Source organism: Narcine bancroftii, chromosome 4 (assembly GCF_036971445.1).
Source record: "Narcine bancroftii isolate sNarBan1 chromosome 4, sNarBan1.hap1, whole genome shotgun sequence".
Classification (NCBI taxonomy): Eukaryota; Metazoa; Chordata; class Chondrichthyes; order Torpediniformes; family Narcinidae; genus Narcine; species Narcine bancroftii.
Window position 1 is genome coordinate 29,591,228 of NC_091472.1, and position 23,281 is coordinate 29,614,508.

Here is a 23,281-nt window from a genome sequence, read left to right on the forward strand (position 1 = left end):
TTTTATTTTCGCTGCCTAACCTAACTTTTCCTATTTCATCTTTTCTGTCCTTTGCCCTATCATACAGGTTCCCACCCCCCTGCCAAATTAGTTTAAATCGCATCCGACGGCTGTACCAAACCTAGCTGCCAATATTTTGACCCCTTTTGGGTTTAGGTGTAATCCATCCTTCTTGTAAAGGTCATGCCTTCCCTAAAAGAGATCCCAATGGTCCAAGAAGCCAAAACTCTGTCTTTTACACCAGCCCCTCAGCCACACATTCATTTGTCTTAACCTTCCATTTTTGTCCTCAGTTGCACTTGGCACAGGTAGCAATCCAGAGATCACCACCTTGGCGGTCTTGTTTCTTAGCTTCTGTCCTAGCTCACTGTAATCCTTTTTCAGTACCTCCTCCCTCTTTTTATCTATGTCATTGGTACCCACATGTACCAAGACATCAGGCTGCTCGCCCTCTCCTTTCAGAATACTCTGGACCCGATTTGAGATATCCCGTACCCTTGCACCAGGGAGGCAGCACATCATGCAGGTATACCTATCTGGCTCACAGAATCTCTTGGCTGTACCTCTGACAATGGAGTCCCCAATGACCACTGCATTCCTCCTTACCTTTTGTACCACCGTGCCAGGCTCACTGCCAGTGACCTGGTCACTACGGCCAGCTTCTGTCAGGTCATCTCCCTCAACAGCATCCAACATAATATACCTGTTGCTGAGAGGGGTAGTCACAGGTGTGCTCTCCATTTTCCAGGTATTTTTCTTCCCTCCCCTGACAGTTACCCACTTACCTGACACATCTGGTCTCGGGGAAACTATCTCCCTGAAAGTTGAATCTATTAACTCCTCACTCTCCCTTACCAGCCGCAGGTCCTCAAGCTGCAGCTCCAGATCCCCAACTCGGTCCTTAAGGAACTGAATCTCGGTGCACCTGATGCAGATGTGGCTATTTGGGAGGGTGGAACTCACCCATGGTTCCCACATCTGACACCCAGTACAAAGCACTAACCCCATAGGCATAAGTGAGTTAAAATAATGCTGCTTTCCTTTCTCCTCACCTGCTTTCGCCTAAGCCTGTTGAGCCAAAGCCTTAAAATCCCATTCCTTCGCCGCATCGCTCGCTCACCAGGCCGGTCATTTCCGCTCGCTGGGCCGTTCACCTCACCTCCGTTCGCCGGGCCTCTCACCTCACCTCCGCTCGCCGGGCCGCCCACCTCACCTCCGCTTGCCGGGCCGCTCACCTCACCTCCGCTCGCCGGGCCGCTCGCCGGGCCGCTCACCTCACCTCCGCTCGCCGGGCCGCTCACCTCACCTCCGCTCGCCGGGCCCCTCACCTCACCTCCGCTCGCCAGGCCGCTCACCTCACCTCCGCTCGCCGTGCCGCTCACCTCACCTCCACTCGCCGGGCCGCTCACTCAACACAGCAATGAGATATTATGGATATGGACCTCAAGGGGTCTCTGTTTTTCCACAGTGTTAAGATTTCTGCATTAAACATGTATTCTGCCTTCCAAAATGCATCACGTACACTTATTTGGATTGAACTACATCTGCCACTTTTCTGCCCATCTCTGCATCCTGTCTATATCCTGTTGTAATCTACGACAACCTTCTTCCCCAACCGTCTTCAGCATTTTTTGGCTATGGTCCCCTTCAGCCTTCGCAAATTTTATGGGCCTCCTCCCCTGTGAAGCAATCAAATTTTGGTTTCTTCTGTGCTTTTTCCTACTGACTACATTAAAAAAATATATGTTACACGAAATGAAAAGAAAACCAGGGTTTTTTTTTCTTGAACCTGCTGTGGCCGCCTAGAGCCCCTGTTGAGGATGGCTGCTCTGCACTATTCAAAACACCACAACACCATCTCTTGGCTCCTTCCTCTATTCACCTATCATCTACTAGTCTCGGTTTTCTCTTCAAAGCTGGGTGAGAAAAAAAAGAGAAAAAGAAACTCCCACGTTAATCAAACATGTCTGATAACTTTGATTCCTGATAGCCTCTGCAAGTGTTGGAAATGGATGTGGCTCCCAATCCCCATTAGCCACTCTTTTGGTAGCAAGGACGAAAAGCAAGATAATTTTAAAGTGGTTAATTAATCCTGGGATTTGGATTCCTTTGTGGAGGAGTGGTGTTGAAGGGGTGAGGGATAAATCTCTGGTGGGAATGTGATGGAACCCAATTATTTTATTCAGTAAATATCTTAGTGATGGCAAGAAGCCTCCTTGCCACTCTGAGCTGATCCAAAGGTTTGTTTTGTAGTAGCATAAGTAAGTTAGACACAAAAGGAATTTTGCACACACATCTGATGATTAACTCTTGAAATGGTGCGAGGAATGAAATTGCTCTTTTAAAAACTATCATTCTGTTTCAGGAAGGCAGCTGAGAAATAATAACATAAAATGTTCATTTTACTGTTTCAAAAATAAAAAATAGAATCTTAAAATTCTTCCGATCCAAGGATTTTTTGTGTTTTCGTTCCAGCGGGTATTTTAATAAAAGCAAACAATTTGCTAGTTAATGTGGAACTTTGAAAACTCTGAACTTTGGCCTTGCACATAAGGTTTCATGCGACAGAATAAGATTTGGAAATGTTACTCCTATTCTAAGATGGCATCACTTTGTTTACTTTTTCAGTGAAACTAAACCAGATGACCATATCTTTGGCAATGGGTAGAAAATAGATTGCCAGGATGCATCATGTCTGCAGAGAAACCTTAGACCATATGGGGATAATAAAAGTGGAAAGGGTAAATCATTCAAAAGATGAAATGCTTCCTAAATATTCAGACAGTGGATATAAATCATAAATAATTATGAAGCAATGCATTCTTGTGCAATTAGTGTATTCTGTGATCCTGCAAAATTCTCATCACAATTTCCTCACATTTACATGAAGGGTTGTATAGACTTGAGTAAATAACACGCTGTCAGTGGGTGTTTTGGCAGTAAGTGCATACTTTCCTAAACAAGGGTATCGGTAAAACCGTGACATCATTGTAAACTCAAGTTAACCCTTGCTGTTAGCTTGAGTTGGAGGTTTGGAAACTGAAGCAGGTACCAAAGTTGGCCCAAACCGTTTTTGTTCTCTCACACTTGTGAAATTTGAACTCCTGAAATGCTTCTGACTTTAGCTTGTCTTTGTTCAAGCTGAGCCAGGTCTTGGACACACTTCATATCTGGGGTCTCAGCTTTACACCATTTATTTCTAACACAACTCCATTCATCAGCATTAAGTCATCAACCTGGATGGAAAAAGTATGCGGTTTGCTTTTTGTAGAGTTTTCAGTTAATTGTCATGTGTTTTTTAATGTTATTTATTATTTCTGTATGCTCTAAGCTTTTATTATTGATTTAAAATTTCAACTGTACTGCCATGTTGTCAGACCTGAAGCAGTCACTTTCCCTGCAAGATGACTGCAGCTGGGCTGTCACAAGGTTCTTGGTGCTTCTTGATTATACTGTACTTGCTAAGGGCAGCTGCTGGAATCACATGAAGTGCCACATAGGCGTGGACTTGGTCAATCACAATAGTCTTCATCTTGTGCGACTCAGAAACAGGCTGTTCAGTCAACTGAACATGTATCATGTATCCGTCAACTCTCCTAGATTCTGCTACTTGCCTACACTCTAGGGGCAATCTACAAGTAGCCAGTTATGCAACCCACAGGATTTTTTTTTGGATGAGACAGGAAAATGGAGTAGCCAGAGGATTTTCTGATGGTCAAAGGAAAAATGTGCAAACTCCACTCAACACAAGGTCAGGATTGAACTTAGGTCACTAGAGGTTGGAGAAAATAGCTCAACTTCATGTACCACTGACTCTTGTCTCCAATTCATAGTCTGCATGGAAGTGTGCTTCATCATGGATACAAGTAATATACTGGAGAGAATTTGATGTAATTTTATGCAGGATGATGAGACATAAAGTATTCAGAATAAAGGCAGACTTTATGCATTTCACCAATTATGTGGCTGGTGTGTTTGGAAGAGTACCAGGTTCAGTTGGTTCGCAGACGAGTCTAGGCACGTGTTACAATTACAGGTAACATAATTGAACACACAGGAGGCAAACAGGAGAATGTCAAATGATACTTAATTACTCCACGACAGTGAAACCTCAATTTTACACACCCCAATTTAACGCAAATTTGGATATAGACGCGATGAGTCATTGGACCTTTTTTTGCTCTTTCTGGAACTGAAAAGATTATTTTGGGTGAGTTAGATTAAAATGGAACAAACTGCATAAAAATAATCTTTTTTTGTGAAAGATGAGCTTCACGCACTTGATGCAATCAAGACTAAATGTCAAATTCGGGTTGCATGAGACCTTGGGATATCGGAATCCACACTTCATGGCTGGTGTGACAGTGAATGTATATGTGTGTGTGTGTGTGTGTGTGTGTGTGTATACATATAAATAATGCTTTTGGGAGATAAATTGGGAAATACAAACACATAAAAACAGATCTTATTTGAAATACTGGGGCTCTGCAAATGCAAGACATAGTGGCTTCTCTGAGCTTTTGCAAGAGCTTTGAAGAGTGCTCAAGTGAATTCACTAATGTATTGTTGTTTATCAAAGGCAACAGATGAAAGAGAATGCTGGAGCCACTGCTCTCTGGAAGGAGAACTTGTAAGAGGGTCATGTGGTTTTGCACGCAGAGAGAGTCAAACAGGCTGTGTGTGTGTGTGTGTGTGTGTGTGTGTGTGTGTGTGTGAGTGAGAAGCAGAGATCACTTGACAGTCTTACAGCCAACAGAAGTAACTGGAACAGGATAAGCTGGCAAGCTTGTCCACAGCCCCTTTGGACGAAGGCCTGGTCAAAACGCTTGTGGTTCATGCAAGAGGAGAGAATTGCCTGTCTAATGTTTCACTCAGAATAAAAGAAACAGAAGGGAACTCTGTGGTGAACTGAAGGAAAGAGGTTATCAGCTGGAGAACCCTGAGGGAGCAAGTTTCATCAGCAAGACACTGAGGTGACTAATGGAAGTACCTCAGTTGTGGATGTCCTGGAATAACACATCTCTCTCTGAAAGCTCAACAAGAACCTTACGAAGCAGTAACCATTTACCTTTCAAGCACCAAATCCTGGTGAATTTTATAAATGTTAAATTCTGTGCACAGTATAAGAATTGCCTGCAACCAGTGAACTTGGAGGAATGAGAAGTGAGACTGGACTGTGAACCAAAGAACTTTTCTGAACTTACACACACACATTACACACATGTGCACTTAGAATTAGAAGGGGGTTAAGTGAGTCAATAGAGATAAGTTATTGATTCTATTTTCATGTTCAAAGATAATTAAAAGCAACTTTTGTTTAAGTAACCCTTTGTTGTGGTGAATGTCTATTGCTGCTGTGTTTTGGGGTTCTCTGGATTCGTAACAGCATGGAGGGGAACAAAGATAACTGAAGTCCAGATATGTTTTTCTTAATTGATTAAAATTGAGAAATTAAAGAAGCAGCTAATTTGTATTGTAGGGGTTTTGACTTTGTTGAGCATTTTGTATCCCTGAAAACAACTAAATAGACTACCTTGGTATTCAATGACCTGAGTTAAATTTTGTTACCCCACTTAGAACCACTGAACTATAGAATGATACAGCACAGAAATGGGTCCTTCAGACCATGTAAACCAAATTATTATTCCGTCTTGACCCAGCGACCTGCACCCAGGCCTTAGCGCTCTATACCCCTCCTATCCATGTACCTAACGATTTTTTTCTTAAATGTTGAAAGGGAACTTGTATTCACCACTTCTGCTGGTAACTCATTCAACCCCCCCACCGATTGAGAGATATTCTCCAAAATGTTCCCCTTAAACATTTGAGATTTAACCCGTCCCCTGGTTCTTGTCTCACCTAACCTTAGTGAAAAAAGTTTCCTTGCATTTACACTCTCCATCCCCACACAATTTTGTATATATCTATCAAATCTCCCCTCTATTCTGATTGTCCAGGGAATGTCAAACTTTCCCTGTAACTCATCTCCTCAAGTTCCAGCAGCATCTTTTTCTCTGCATTCTTTCATTCTTGATATTGTTCTGTAGGTCACTAACCAAAACTGCACACAATACTCCAAATTTGGCCTCATCAATATCTTGTACAACTTCCATATAACATTCTAATTCCTGTACTCCATACTGATTTAAGCAGGCCAATGTGTCAAAAGCTCTATGTCCATATCTACCTGTGACACCATTTCCAAGAATGATGTCTGTATTCTCAGATCCTTTTGCTCGACTATACTCAGCAGTTTACAAATGTTTACTGTGTCACTTTTACCCTGGTTTCTTCTCTCTCATACATGTCCATCTTAAATTCCATCTACCATTTTGCAGCTCTTCTGCAAGTTTGCGGATCAAATTTACCACATTATCATCCCATCATTGATGTATGTAATAAACTACAATGGACCCAACACCCATCCCTGAGGTGCACTTCCACTCAGAGAAATCATTTATTACCACTTTTTGGCTTCTCCTGGAGATCCGATGCTTAATCCATTTCACTATCTCATCCTGAATCCTGAGTGACTGAACTTTCTTGACTAACCTCCCATGCGAGATCTTGTCAAAGCTTGACAAAAGTCCATATAGACAACATCCATGGCTTTACTTCATCAACTTTCTTGGTAATCTCTTTGGAAAAAAAACTCTACTAGATTGGTTGGTCATGACTTATCATCCACAAAGATTGACTATCGGTCTCTGTCTAAGTTCTTGAATATCTAGTCTCTTTGGATACCTTCCAAAATCTTACCCAGTCTGATGTCAGTCATTGATGAAGGTCTAGGAACCTGAAACATTGTCATAAATCTTTGCTTCCTATGGATGCTGAGTGACTTGCTGAGTTTCTCCAGCATTTTTGTGTATTTAAACTACAAGCACAGTATCTGCAAACTTTCTTGTTTAACTCTATTGATAAAAATTAAATCATGTCACGAAAACCAAATATAATGTTGACTTGTGGAATTTCAGCACTGGTTTGTCAACAATTTGCTACCCACCTTTCATTGTTGCTTTAGGACTAACTGTGATTAAATTTATAAAATTGCATGTAATCAGACATTTAAATAGATTTCTCAGTGGTAAAAAATAAACATTCTATGGGTAATTTTGGCATTTAATGTGAGTTGGGATTAGACTTCAGTGATCGGTACATTCAATTTTCTCTTCATTGACTGTAAGGAAAAGCTGCTCCCTTGCCCTAGTTCCTGACCATTTCTTTTTGACTCTGCCTTGTTATTTTCAAAAGCACATCCTCAGAGATTCAAATTGGACTTGATATTATTTTGAACCTGTGATGTCGAGGTTGTGATTTTTGATGCCTGAATGTTTTTGGCTCCACTGCAGACAATAACTAAGCTCTTTGACCTCTGTGTACCCAAAGTACACAGGGTAGAGTTGGTTGGATTTCCTTGCATTGGTTCAGTCTCTCCAGGCCGAGACAGTTAGCTTGTCTTGTGGGAGTGATCTCGGAGAATCTTGCCTGTCCCATGCAGTTGAAGGGTAGGCACTGCTTCTGGATTATTTTTGTAATTCAATCGCAATAAAATGCCATATGAAAGGAATAAAATGAAATCTAAGCTTGACAGTGTACTCCGGTCAGCTTTGTGAATTTCTCCCAAAATATACTTTTAGGTCTTATCATTCCATGCACTGTCCTGAGCTTAAAAAAAAGGGCAGTCGAAATGGTGGTAATGGATTTTTTTTTGTGCCTATTATTTTTGGTATTATTTTTGTCTCTGTAGTTCTTCTACATCTAGGCTGCAGATATATCCAAAGCACACAGCATAATTTCAGTGCAAAATATAGGCTCTTATTCCAGTGCTATTCGGGGGCCACGAGTGATTGAGCCAAGTCTCCATCTTGCTTTTTTAAAGTGAATAGATGAGGCCTGTAGTGTTTGGAGGGTTAGGCAGTTTCACCACAGTCTTGTCAGGTCATCAACTTGCTATTCTCAACCTGAATTAAAAGAAATGGGTATTTCTTCAAGAGGAGGGATTATTTTTCTCTAATTTGCTGATATTTGGAATTAAATATCTCATTTTGCACATTACTATTTTCTGCTTCAGTTCTGCACTTTTCATCTCATATTAATGAACAGACTGGCTTTTTACTGTTTATGCTTAACTGGTAGACATTGTATCTTTTGGGGATATGCATTTTCAAGGCACAATTAACACAGTTTATATAATTTCGAACACTTTAATAATCACATTGTAGTTTCAAAACAAACATCTTGAAGAGTTTCTTTTGTATGTCTAATGACATGATTATAGCCAAAAAAAAAGGGGGGAAATTGCATCTAAGGGAAAATAAAAGTATGGCTGCCTAACAAAGGAAAGAGAGACCCTTTGTTCTCATTCCCAAAAGTTTACTCCTCTTCTGTTATGCTTGCACTACCTGCTGGATTAACTTGCATGGATAGCATGCAAAGTAAAGCTTCTCGCTGTGTCTTGGTGCACATGTTAATGAAACCTATTTTGAATTTGTTGCCTCCTGTGCTGTTACTTGTATTGTCACGGTTCTAGCGGCCACCATGTTTTAAGCAGTAGTTGATATTAATTTATTTGAAGACTTGTGATTTAGGAAACACTTCTGCTTTTACTCATGTGAGGCATGGTGGGGGGGGGGGGGGGGGGCCCTGGTGATTGGGTCGCTGGCTGATTTGCTGGGTTATTTTAGAGCTGTGCTAATGAAATAAAACCAAATGCAAAAGACACACTGTGGCACCTATGGTTCTTCAGTTATAGTGATAAATATTTGTTTAGTAATGTCAACTAAAGCTTTAAGTCTTGCCAATTTTTGGAATGTATTTTGCCTTCTCTGCTTGAAGTATCTGGTTGTAATCCATTCACTTAAGCTGCTGGAAGTGACCAAATCTGTTTAATCCATTTATCTGTTGCAAGCATTTTAGATTTATTGAAGCTGTTCAATCATTTTTTTTTAGTCACACAGAAATAGTCACTTTGAGCAGATATTGTCATGCTAATATAGTGTGAATTCAAATTCCTGTGAATGTTTTGGAATCCCTTGCACTTTATGGTGGTGTTCCTCAAAGATTCTGATGACGTGTTTGCCTTCCTGTGTAACAGACTGGCTTGTAATTTATTGATGAATAATATCTATGTCACGCTTTCTCTGGAATATACTTTCTGCAGTTGTGTTTTTAATTAAAAGCTCTTCAGTTCCAAGTACATGTAATTTTTATTTCAACAAATCTCTGGTAAACAAGTCACAACAATCCTTTGTTCTACAATCAGTTTGATCACCATTTGCCAATGAACCCTGTTCCCTAGGGATCATTTCTACCAATCTCTGTTCCTCTTTCAAAAAATGATTTTTTTTCAGTACACATGGCTGCTTTCAAGCCGTTAACCCATTTCATATCAACTTGCTGAGTAGGAATTCCCTCAAGACCAGGGTCATTCCTTTCCATAGCCTTCATCTGGGTCAATGTCCTGAAAGCATCCAAATCCTGACTATGCTGGTTATATATTTTTGCCTCCTGTGGATGCTGTGGGACCTGCTGAGCTTCTCCAGCACTTTTTGTGCATTTATTTAACTCCAGACTTGCTCTTTTTGCCTCTACTTTAATATCTTGCTTTTTCACTCCCTGACACCAGATAGAACCATAGAACAGTACATCATAGAAATGGACCCTTTGGCCCATCTAATCCACATCAAACTTTGTTTTCCCACCTAGTGCCATGGACCCAGACCATCCATACACCTATCCAAATTTCTCTTAATTATTCAAATCTAACCTGCAACCACACTAACACTGGCAAGCTCATTCCACCCTCTGAGTGAAGAAGTTCACCTAACAATCCGCTTAAACATTCCCCTCTCACCTGCAATCCATGTCCTCTGTTTGCATTTAACTTATAATAATAGGATCAGTCGTGGTTAAGTTATTGGAAAACATCTATAATTACCTGAACTATTCTCAGAAAGCTTCTTAAACAGCAGAACAACATGAGCTTCCCTCTAGTATTGCACCATGGCTAAGGACATTTTAAATACCTCTGCTGGGGCACTGGCAATTCCTTCACTAGCCTCCCTCAAGGTCTGAGGAAATTTCTGGCAAGTTCCTAAGGACTTATCCACATTTATTTGCCTCAAGACAGCAAAGCATCTCCTCTGTTATCTGTGTAGGGCAAATGAATCTGTATTCTTATCCATCATATGCAAATAAAATTATTTGCAAAGTACTTTAAAATTATTTATTTATTTAGCTGATAATAATAGACTGAAGTGAACTCTAAGGGCTGGAATGCCTTGGGCTTGGAGTGCTTGTGAGGAGAAGAGAGGATTTTTATTCTTTTGCTCTTTGCTGAGGACATTTGCAGACAGTTAAAGATGCTGTAAATGTTCAGTGCTTGACATATACAGCAATTAAACATGAACATGAACATTTTTTTCTATATATATATATATAGAAAAAAAAGAAACCCCCCCTTCATCCAACTTTCCTGAGAGCCATAAAAAAAGAAAAAAGAAAGAATATTAAAAAAAGTTAAATATACTTGTTAAAATCTAATCAATATAAATTGAAATGTAAATATTCTGAGTATAACAGCCACTTATTAATGAAAAAAATTATAATTATTGTGTGAAACATACATAATTTTTTCCATTATTAAACAATATTTCACCTCATTATGCTATCTATTAATATCAATCATATTCTATAGACTGTTCATCTCATGAATAAATGCAGTTGCAAAACATTCAAGATCTCGCTTGTCTCTTTGGCTCCGTGTATAGATGACCACTCTAGTCTTCAGTAGGATGAATTTTGTCCCTTTCTAGTCTTTTCCTCTTAATACAACTGCAGTAGGCCTTAGGAATTACCTTCACCTTGTCTGCCAGAGCCACCTCATACCTTTGAGCCTTCCTGATTTCCTTGTGTTTTCTGATATTTCTTGAACTTGAGTATCTCGTTTATTCCTTGCTGCCTGTATCTGCGATGCAGCTCCTTTTAACCAGTGACTCAATATCTCTTGAAAAATAAAGCTTCTTCATGCCTATTAGACTTTTATTCTGACAGGAACATGAGATCTGTACTCAAATTTCACTTTTGAAGGCCTCTTGTTTATCAAGCACGCCTTTATCAGAAAACAACCTGACCCAGTCCACTCTTGCATGATCCTTTCTGATGCTATCAAAATTGGCCTTTCTCCATTTTAGAATCTCAAACCAAAGATGAGACTTAAAGATCCTAAAGGGTAAATGGTGCTAAGCTGCTTTGATCGTTAACCCATTGCAATCTTAGCTCCTCTTCCTTACGTCTCACTGTGTGCAGTGCACGTGCAAACCTTCAGTTCCAAGGATAAGGTTTGAACATCATACACCCTTTGGAATTATTTTTCAATTTTTCTTTGCATCAATTCGTTATTTTTTCTAATCTCCCTTTTATTTGTTCTGCCATCTTTTGATTCCCAAGCACCTTTGCATGGACACATTCTTTCTGAGGTGCAGCTGTAGACACACGTTTAAAAGGACAGGTTGCTGTGAGCTGTTATACATGTATATTTCTATGGATGCTGGAGTGACCTGCTGAGTCTTCCCAGCACTTTTTATGCTCATGTACGTAATAACCAAGGTTATTTTAAACTTTTATCCAAAGGGACAGCTGATCAGGTTGGCTGGCTGCTTTACCAGACAACCACATTCTATTTTAAAGTTGCATGTGATGTAAAATGGTTGTCAGATCCTATACCATCAGCTTCTTGCCAGCTTTGTTCATTAAAATGAACCCCATAGACTTCAAATGAATCTGTATTTGTATCCATCATATGCAAATAAAATTGTTTGCAAAGAACTTTAAAATTATTTATTTATTTAGCTGATAATAATAGACTGAAGTGAACTCTAAGGGCTGGAATGCCTTGGGCTTGGAGTGCTTGTGAGGAGAAGAGAGGATTTTTATTCTTTTGCTCTTTGCTGAGGACATTTGCAGACTGTTAAAGATGCTGTAAATGTTCAGTGCTTGTCAGATTAGGATCCTTAAACTTGGGGCTCTCTGGTCTTCACTACTACCCTGTGCTATCAGGCAAGTTTGACTTTTGCCCAAGTCTTTTTTAAGCAGACAGTTGCATAATTTGCTGGCATAGAGTAATTGCTGCACTGACAATTCCTTACCCTGGCAGAAAACTAACACTGCCAGGGAGAAAAAAAAAATGTCAAGCCTGATTATATCCCAGAGACTGCAAATTCTGAAAGCTGGACCAAAAATAAAAACAATCTACTGGAGGAACTTGACGAGTGGAGCAGCATCAGTGGAGGTGAAATGAAAGGAATTGTTGATGTTTCAGGTTGAAGCCCTTCTTCAGGTTTTAGGCGGAAACATCAAAAATTCTTTATGCTGCTTGACCCACTGAGTTCCTCTAGCAAATTTCTTCATCTTCTGATCCAACCTCAACTCCACAAAATCCCACAGGAAACTGGCAAAGCTCTAATGCTGAACATATTATCATTCAGTTAAGCAGAAATAATAATTGAAATAGAGATGAAATCGGTCTCCAAAAGTGGCCAGGCTGGTCTAATAATTTAATTGAAGCACTAAAAGAGAGGAAGTATTACAAAAATGAAGGCTGTGATTGTAATTCAAGCTTTCCAAATTAATTATTTTCACATCCTGCTTATAGATAAACTTTTGTTCTGTATGCAGAGAGCACAGCATGAAGAATTGGAAAAAATTGAAAAGCAGATTCAAAAGTCCTCCAAAGATAAAGATAATGCCAAGCCTTTGGACAAACCAGAGCAGTAAGCTATCTCTAACCAATATTTACTTAGTAGCTAATTGCCCATCAACTGCAAACATTTAGTTTTTAATCACTTGTTTTTTTTGTGTGTGGTCATACATGCAGAAGTACTCTGTGCTGAGATTTGGAATTTGTTCCGTATGGATTTTTATTAAGACAATTGATTTGTTTCCATTCAGGTTCCTCTATGAACTAGCTCAAATCGTCAACTTCTCTGAGCGTGTATTTTGCATCCTTTTCCAATCCACTTTCTTGGAAAATATTGCCTCTATCAACCGTAAACTTGAATTGATGGACAAGTTGTGCAAGGTAGGCCTTCTCACCTAAGAAGCGCGTACCAAATCTCTTTGTGAGCAAATCTTATAAAATCTTGTGCCTTTTCAATGTTCAGATAGCAGATGCTTTAAGAATTATTTTCCAGAACTCGATAGACTCAGGATCAGTACCCATGGATTGGAGGCTAGCTAATGTTACCCCACTATTTAAAAAGGGGGGTAGAGAAAAAGCGGGGAATTATCGGCCGGTGAGCCTTACATCAGTAGTGGGCAAAATGATGGAATCCATTATTAACGATGTAATAGCAGAGCATATGACTAGCAGAGAAGGGATCGGATGGAGTCAACATGGATTTACAAAAGGTAAATCGTGCTTGACAAATCTATTGGAATTCTTTGAGATGGTGTCAGGTAAAATAGATGGGGGAGAGCCAGTGGATGTGGTGTTCATGGACTTCCAAAAGGCCTTCGATAAGGTCCCGCATAAACGACTGGCTTCCAAAATCAAGGCTCATGGGATTGGGGGAAAAGTATTGATGTGGATTGAGAACTGGCTGGCAGGTAGAAGACAGAGAGTTGGGATAAATGGCTCATTTTCTGAGTGGCAGGCGGTGACCAGTGGGGTACCACAGGGATCTGTACTGGGATCCCAGCTGTTCACAATTTACATTAATGATCTGGATGAGGGGATTGGATGTAATATCTCCAAATTTGCAGATGACACTAAGCTAGGAGGGGTTATGTGCATGGAAGAGGGGGTCAGGAAGCTCCAGTGTGATTTGGATAAATTGAGGGACTGGGCAGATACATGGCAAATGCACTACAATGTGGATCAATGTGAAGTTATCCACTTTGGTAATACAAACCGGAGGACAGATTACTATTTGAATGGCAATAGATTAAGAGATGGGGAAGTGCAGAGAGACCTAGGGGTTCTTGTACACCAGTCTCTGAAGGTGAGCATGCAGGTACAGCAGGCGGTTAAAAAGGCAAATGGTATGTTGCCCTTCATATCAAGAGGGTTTGAGTATAGGATACCTTACTGCAGCTGTACAGGACCTTGGTGAGACCCCACCTGGAGTATTGTGTGCAGTTTTGGTCACCTTATCTAAGGAAGGATGTTCTTGCAATGGAGGGAGTGCAGAGGCGATTCACCAGGCTGATACCTGGAATGGCAGGAATGACTTATGAGGAAAGATTGCGCAAATTGGGATTATACTCGCTGGAGTTTAGAAGATTGAGAGGGGATCTCATAGAAACCTATAAAATTCTGGCAGGACTGGACAGAATGGATGCAGATGGGATGTTTCCAAGGATGGGAAAATCCAGAACCCGGGGCCATGGTTTGAGGATAATAGGCAAACCATTTAGGACCAAGATGAGGAGGAATTTCTTTAGCCAGTGGGTGGTGAATCTGTGGAATTCATTGCCACAGAGGGCAGTAGAGGCAGGTTCTTTAAATCTATTTAAGAGGGAATTAGATCTATTTCTTCAGTATAAGGGTATTAAAGGTTACGGAGAGAAGACAGGGACGGGGTACTGAACTTTAAGATCAGCCATGATCTCGTTGAATGGCGGAGCAGGCTCGAAGGGTCGAATGACCTACTCCTGCTGCTATCTCCTATCTTCTATGTTTCTATGTTTACCTTTTATGGGTTGTGAGAATAATGCATAAAATCATAAAGTTAATATGCACCTTAAAAGGCCATCTTGATGATGTAGAATGTGTGTGGCCAAAACCATTCCAAACTTTTAGGGGTTAAGAAAGAAAGTCAGAAATGTGATTGAAACATTAAATGAATGAGCAAAAGATTGATGGAAAAACAAAATTAATTTTCAAATAGCTTTCCATGACTACTGAATACTACTTAACACAATGTAAACCATGAAACTTGTAATACAACAAGAATTGCATCTTGACAGCAAGGTGTCAATGAACCTTGTGTCTCCATTACATTGGGAGCTGTCCAAAACCTAGTTTAATTCCAAAAGAAGGAAAGAGGTTTTCTCCTAATTGAGATTTGAATCTTGCATTTTCTTTTGTGAATTTGTGCATTATGGTTATTTGTTTAATTCCAGCATATTGGTTTTATATAAGTTAAAGGAGCAGGAATAGACTAATCAGTATCCAAGCCTGTTCCAATGTTCATTGAGATGGTGGCCGATCCAATTTCAGTCATTAATTCATGCATGCTTGAAAAAACATGATTAATGGTAATATCTGTCATGCAAGAATTATTTGGTTGTCTGTTGAGTATCCAGATATCTGGACTGAATTAGTTTTGGGCAGATTAGTGGATACAATGATGTGCTTGATTTTCTATCTTATTTTTGTTAACTTTTGCATAACTAACTGCAAGCCCAGTTTGGTTCGATGAATTATTTGCTCTAATGTGACGAACTCACTGCTATCAATGGCGTAAAGATCCCAATGTAAGCCAACTAAATCAGGTAAACGTTTCAGGAAAAATGTGGGAAAGAGCACACTATATTTTAGTTGGGAGATGTTCTCCATATCTCCCTTGGGATTACTAGATTAAACTAAGGTTTGGACATCTTCCCAGTTTAACTTGGCACATAGCCTCTCAACTTCAAGGAAAAGACTGAAAAGTAACATTAGTTAAAGAATATTGGTGGTGTTTCAAGGAACAGGGACACCCAGCAACAACAGTGCAGTAGGTGGGTTATGTGGTGGAAACTATACATAAGGAAGTTTTTATAAGGTGAGGTTTGGTTAAAACTGCCCAATGCACTCATCCTCTAGTGTTCATAGATTGCAATTAAGAAGTTGTATGAAAATTAATCCATGATTCAAATGGTGTTTCACAAATATCCATTTGGTTTAAAGGTTACTGTTATCTGATGTACAATAGTTTATATTCAGAAAATTAGTGAAACTCATTTGTGTGAGAGGAACAAAATCATTATTATGAAAGAGAAAAACTTTTAAGATGTTCACTTAAACTGGTACACTGATTTCCAGGATAACATTTAAATAAAAACATCAAAGTTGTTAGTTTAAGTGAAAAAGGTTTTTTTCTGTTGCCACAGACACTCCAAACAAGTGCCAGTATAAAGCAAGTTCTGAGTTTGATTCTTGCTTTTGGAAACTACATGAATGGTGGGAATAGAAGTCGAGGCCAAGCAGACGGCTTTGGTTTGGAGATCCTTCCTAAACTTCGAGACGTGAAGAGCAGTGTAAGTGTTTAATTGCTGGACTGATTATTTAGTTGGATCAAAATCACAAAATTGCTTGCAGTTATGAGCAGTGCATTTTTATTTCTGGTTCACAGTTTGAGGTTTGCCTTGAGGTCTAGAAAAGCATAAACAGGATAACAGCAGGTGGAAAAATATGAATGTTTTTCATGCTGGATAAAAATGTAAAAAATAGTGCACAGACTGTAAGTTGCCAAAATCTAAATCAACTGATCATATTTTGCTTCATAAAATTAATGTAGCGTGTAGTTATTATAACACAGAAGGGAGCCATTTAGCTCTTTGGCAAAAGTCTGATCAGTTTCATTCCCCATTCTTCTCCATAGCTTTGTGACCATCTTCCAACATTTATAAAGTTCCTTTTTGACCAATACATCTTGATCTATGTTCATCACACCTCAATAGTAAGTTCCAGATTATAACTAAGTTTTATTCCTTCCTTCATGGATCTTTCATCAATCACTCACAAACCATCCCCTTTGGTCTTTGAACTTCCATTAATAACGAGGTTCTCTCTATTTCTGCCTGTCTAAAATAGTCATGAATTTTGTACTCTGCTGTCCAGTCTCTCCTTAGCTACTCGGCTCCAAGGAGTTCATACAGTTCTTTGCAATAAATCACCAAGCAAAGTCAATAATGTAAACAGCCAGGCATTTTGGCTATTTCTGCAGTATTTTAGATGCTGGTTCACTCTGCTAGAAATAGGACAATAACATTATTGCAAGGGGTGCTGTATAATGCCATTACCACCTGCAGATGGAAATGTTGACATTGCCTTTCTACACCAGGAATGGATGGTTTTATTTTGTACATTTCTTTCTGATATTGCACACAAGTGGAATGACATGGGACCAGAGAGTGAGAGGGATAGCTCCCAGCACTGATGTTTTAAGTGCTCGCAGAAAAGAGATCTATTAACTACAACCAGATGGAGCTGTATACATCTTTGGATAGTGTTGGAGAGGGCCTTTCAGAGAAACCAGTAGACACCATGGTTGCCCTTGATGGACAGCAAGGGAGAGAAAAATCTAGGCAAGCGACAGTCGTGAGTGATCCCTTGTTAAGGGGAACAGAGACCATTTCTGTGGGCAAAATGAGACTCCTGAATGGTATGCTGCCTTTCTGATGTTCGGCTCAGATGTCTTAGATTGGGTACAAAACCTTCTGAAGAGAGGGAGAATAGCCAGCAGTTGTAGTCTACATTTCTACAAATGGTGTGGTGAAAAAGAGGAAAGAAATTTTAGGAGCTAGAGGTTTTTCTTTAAAAAAAGGCAGGACCTTCAAGTTTGTGATGTCAGGATTATTTATTGTATCATGTACTAGTGTTAGAAAGAGGACAGGACAGATGAATGTGTGTTGTGCAAGAATGGAGGGCTTTGGGCACTTGGATGATTAGTATCGTAGATAGGGAACTTTCTAAGAGGATTGGTTGCATGTATTCTTGGATAGATTTGCACATGTTACTGAAGGTGGTTTAAACTAATGTGGCAGCAGGTTATGAAGCAGTGCAGCAGATGGAGAGAGAAAATGATCAAGCAAGTCAAGTAGGGAAACCAGACAGAGCCAGGCCAGGAAGCTGGCAGGCTCACGTGAAAGTCAGAAAAACTTGGAGCACAGATCTGCCCGTGGAATAGTGATACTGCAATTTCAAAAATGTGGCTTGGGGAAAAACAGCACAGCAGGAAGCTTAATATTTCTGGAGTATAGATGTTTCAGATATGGTGGGTGGGGTGGGGGGGGGGGTGGTGATGCAAAAGAGTTGGAAATGTCACACTACTGATTGGGAAGAATTCCATAGTTACCTGAGAGCGGCCACACAAGTAAAAAAGTAATGTAGGTCTGGAGAATACAAGAGCTGTAACATTGTGATGCACATTTTCAGAACTTGGGTTAGAAGGCACTTTGAGTATTGCCTGCAATTATGGTTGTCACACTGTCGAATGGATATGGTTGCAGAGGAAATTCACCATATGTTGTTTGGTTTGGAAGACTTAATTCTAGGGAGTGATTGGATAAACAGAATTTGGTTTCCCTATAACAAAGGGGAAGGAAAGGTGACTTAATGTCAATAATTACATTATAAGAGGCATCGTTAGTCAGAATCTTTTTCGCGTGGCAGTGGCATTAAACACAAGAGGGCACAAGTTTAAAGCAGGGGTAAGGAGTTGTAAAGGAGATATGATGAAATCTTTCCCATGGAGTGGTTGATATCCAGAATTCTGAAACAAAAGATAGTGAATCGGGTACCATCATTGGCTAAGACAACTTTAGGCATGGTCTCGAATAGGCCAAGCATCAGGCATATGTAGCTGTGGGCAAATAGCATTGGTATAAATGGACAGAAATGTCAGCATAGATAAATGGGTTGAAAGGGATGTTTGTGTTGTATGACCCTATCAAATTAGTAGTTAAAATTGAGCGGCTCTATTTAAGAGGGAACGGGAATGTCTGAATGAGGAGGCAATCCTTTTGATTAAAAAAATACAAAGGTTTTTTCTTTTTTGCAGAATTTGTGTGCTAAATTATTCTTATGGTTTAAGTCTTGCTTTGTATATTTTGTTTGTTGAAAGGCTACTTGAATATTTGGAATTATCTTAAATCAATTTGGGCAAGGTCAGAAATAATTTTGGAAAGATGCTGTTCCTTTTCAACAGTAAACCAAAAATATAATTTACTTTTCCAAGATAAGATTTGCTGTTAATAATCTCGGTGCAGATAAATACCGAATAAATCTCATGCTGAGATGTTTTAAAGTGGATCATTCAGTTTGAAGAAGTCTTGGTCATTTGGAGTTTCTTCAGAAACAAAGATTGCCAGTTAGAATTGAATGTTTTTATTGCTTCAATTAAGCCTGACCTGGCTGGGACGTGAGACTGAACTACTAGCTTCTAAATATGTCAAAAATAGCACATTTATCAAAAATAGGTCACTGAAGAAAATAATATGAGTTCATTTCCTTTAGTTGCACAGGCAGTGTCATTTTGTTTCCAGTGCTACATCTCCTGGCTGTATAAATAAAACAATAATGGTTATTTTTAAAATGAGCTGAGTCATTTCAAAAGTTGGCTGAATATGCAAAAGCATTTTGTCATTACCAGTGAAGTGAATAAAATCTTGACCAATTTCACTTGCACCTCCCTGTCAATATTTCCTTTAAAATCATTGAGAAGGAAATCTGATGAACTTGGATAGGTGCACATAAAAAGTACAAAAATAAAATCAGAAAAGACTTTGTGACTGAGCCAATTGGCAAAGTTTATCCCACAGCCAGGGTCAGACAGTGTAGAAACAGCCCATTGTGTCCTTGCCAATCAACATGTAGCCATCTATACTATCCCCATTCATCAACACTTGCTCTGCCTCCTTCTCTGCTTTGGTGATGCCTTGATGAAGAGTTCAAGCTCAAAACGTCGATTATGTATGTTTATCTCTGCTATATAAAGAACTGAGTTTCTCCAGGGTTGTGTTTTTACTTCAACCACTGTGTCTGCAGACTTTCATGTTTTACTTGGTGATTCAAATGTTCATTGAGATGCCTATTAATTGTAATCTGAGTACCTCCCTCCAGAACACATTCTGGGTGGAAATATTCTTCCCTCAATTTCCTCTAAACCTCTCATTCCTATTTTTACAATATTTTATTAAAATTTTCCATACATTTATTCATGTCAAAATACAAAATATAATATTGTAATCATTATCAAATCCGTTACACGTGATGGTTTTATAAAATCCTCAAGATATAAACCCCGAAACCTCTTCCCAAATAATAACTCTAAAAAGGAAAGAAGGAAAAAGAATACAATTATTATGAAGGTTTTTTTATTTAAAAAAAAAGACTTGGTTGTCTTTCACTCAATTCTAACCTTTTTCAATTCTATTTGTTTATTTATTCCAAGGAGTTAACGGTTTCATGAGGTTTAGGGAAATTTATACCTACAATAACCCCATTTGGGCACCAAATTTTCAAAAAACTATCATGTTTATTCCTCAAATTATATGTAATCTTTTCAAGAGGTATACAGCATGCCATCTTTCCAAACCTAAATGAAAATATGATTTCCATGTCACTGCTATACATTTTCTTGCAACTGCTAATGCAAATTTTACAAATTATTTCTGATATCAATTCAATTTCAATTTTGGCCTTGTTCAAGAAATATTACCCAGAAAAAAAACATTAGATTCTGTGGAAATTTAAGTTGCTCCAAATAAGTTCCTAATTCTATCCAAAATGTTCTCTATTTTGAACATGACCATGTAGACTGAAAAAAAAAGTTCCAATATCTTGGCTACATCTAAAACATTGATCTAAAAGATCTGACTTCAATCCATTTATTTTTTGTGGGGTAAGATATAGTTCATGTAAAAAAAAAAATTATTCTGAACCATTCTATATCTAACATTTATTGTATTTGTCATAGTATATAGACATAGTTCCGGTCAATTTTTCTCCCCAATAATTATATTTAAATCTTTCTCCATCTGTCTCGATCTATGAATTTCCTGCTTTTGAGTTCCTTTTGGCAATAATATATTCATGGCTGATATAAATTTCCTAATAAATCTATTACAAATCAAGGTTTCCATTTCAATACTTTTAGGTAATAACAAAGTTGGACACAGTTTATATCGTAAATATGCTTTTATTTGATAATAACAAAATATTATATTATTTTGTATCCTATATTTATTTTTAATTGTGCAAATGACATTAAATTTCCTCCTTCATTTCTTCTACATTTCTAATTCCCTTAGAGAACCAAATATTCAAAAGTTGATGATTAATTGTAAATGAGATATGTCTATTTTGATTTAAAGGCATTTTAACTAAAACAGGGTTCCTCATTCCCATTTCAGTATTTGCTTTACCATATATTAATAAAATGCTTCAATAATGGAATTTTCCTGTCACCAAATATTGATCTCAGTTCCAATTTATATACAAAATCTTCTGGTGTCTTCTATCTTTTCCATCTCTATCTTATCCATGCTGATTTGTCTCCCTCTTCAAAAAAAAAGGAAGAGAAATCTCAATTGTGTTGCCTTAATAATTTTTTAAACTTTGAAGATGTGGACCTCGTAGTTCATATTCCATGTTAATTTTTCTAAGGAAACCCTCAACATCTTACCCTTCCAAGAAAATGTCCTTACATATTTAATTCTTGAAAAAAATTCTGTGCTAAGGATACAGGCAACTTTTGAAAAAAGATGTTGCGCTCTTGGAAATATATTCATTTTACTACAATTAACTCTTCCCAATAATGTTATTGGTGATTCCATCCATTTTTTTTTCAAACCTTCATCAATTTTTATAAATAAAGGGAATAATTTAATTTAAATAGATTATTTGAATTATTATTTACCCTTATTTTAGATATTTTATTCCATTTATCGGTCATTTAAATTGGGTATTCCTTTGATACTGAGTCTCATCTCTAGTAAGAGACATAACTTCACTTTTATCCCAATTTACTTTATAACCCGATACTATCCCATATTGTTTTAATCTTAAATATAGTTTATATAATGAGCTTTCTGGTACTGTCAAGTAAATTAATACATCGTCTGCAAATAAATTAATCTTGTATTCCTCTTGGTTAATTTTAAAACCTTTAATATCAGGGTCAGATTGAACCTCTTACTCCTTAAGTTAAACTTTGCTCTCTTGCTTCAGCCTACTTTTCCGGGAAAAGATTCCACTATCTTCCCTATTTATATCCTGCATAATTTTGTATAGCACTGTTGCATCCAACTTTGGCCTCCTCACTCCAAGAAAAAGAAACACAACTATCCTGTCTGTTATAATTGAAAAGCTGCATTCCAGACAACATTGAGTAAATCTCTGCTGCACCCATTCAGCTGCAGTCACAAATTTCAACAGTGGAATATTGTGTTTGCTGGATTATCACACAATATTCCAGCTGCTGGCCTAACCAATATTTTAAAGGTTGATCTAGAGGGATTCAGCAGGTCAGGTAGCGTCTATGGAGAAAGGTGGACCAAGTTGATACTGACTAATGAAAATTAGCATTTACCTGTACCTCCACCTTTAGGGAAACTTGAATTTTTGCCTCTTCCCTGGGGTCATACTCTTCATTGCAAATGTTCTACTCTCATTAATCTTCCAAAGTGCATTCTCTCATACTTGACCCTCTCTGACCTTGGTTGCCTATAGTTATGTCTGGAGTAACTTGGGAAGCTTCTTAAATAACTTGGAGATGCAAGATTCAAATAACAAAAGAGACTTTACTTACTGATGCACCATCTCAGGAAACTGTTCACACACATGTATACATATACATAGGCCCCACAGTGGTGAACTACAGTTACTACAGTGAGAAGGGTGTGTTCTTATGTGCTTACAAAATAGTTCACATTATCCTGACTATATAACATCCATATTTCCAACCAATCAATGACACCTTGCAGCCTAAGATTATCCTCCATGCTAAAAATAACATTACAATTTTTATGTCATCTGTACTCTTACTGCTGATATCTTCTGCATTCTTATTCAAATCACATATGCAACAAACAGAACTAGTTCAGTGATATTTTGTCCTCACTCTTTACCCTCCTAATTTCCTTATGTACCTCACTTCACTTTTTATACATATGAAGGCTCTCCATTGTTTTCATTTCTCCACCCAACCACATGCTTTATTTAAAATCAAACCTACAATGTTCTTTGGCATCCATGATTCCTTAGATTTGCTATTCTTACCTATCATTCTTTTCTGAACATTTTAGACCTGAGCTTTTGTTATTTCACATTTGAATGATTCCTACTGCAGGTACCTGCTCCCTCTCTAGATTTGTCTGGTCTTATTATTTGAAATAAAACTTCTCAAAATATAAAACTTTCATTTCCAGGCATTTCTCTTTTCATATCTTCTGGTCACCATCCCAGTTTCCCATTTGCACAGCGACATTCGCAAGATTATATCCAGTGCTGCCATAAGATCATCTATGTACTGTCTCAAAAAGCTCTCCTGAATGCACTTTGTTTTAAAAA

General features: G+C 38.4%; 1 protein-coding gene across 1 annotated transcript in view; it reads left to right on the forward strand.

Annotated features, from left to right (window-relative positions):
* Nucleotides 1–23,281, forward strand: part of LOC138762358 (formin-2-like) — a 439,633-nt gene that overhangs the window by 249,713 nt on the left and 166,639 nt on the right. The window contains exons 9-11 of the mRNA XM_069936126.1: nucleotides 12,679–12,773; nucleotides 12,952–13,081; nucleotides 16,099–16,245. Of these exons, the coding sequence (XP_069792227.1) occupies nucleotides 12,679–12,773; nucleotides 12,952–13,081; nucleotides 16,099–16,245 (372 nt within the window). The remainder of the gene's footprint in view (nucleotides 1–12,678; nucleotides 12,774–12,951; nucleotides 13,082–16,098; nucleotides 16,246–23,281) is intronic.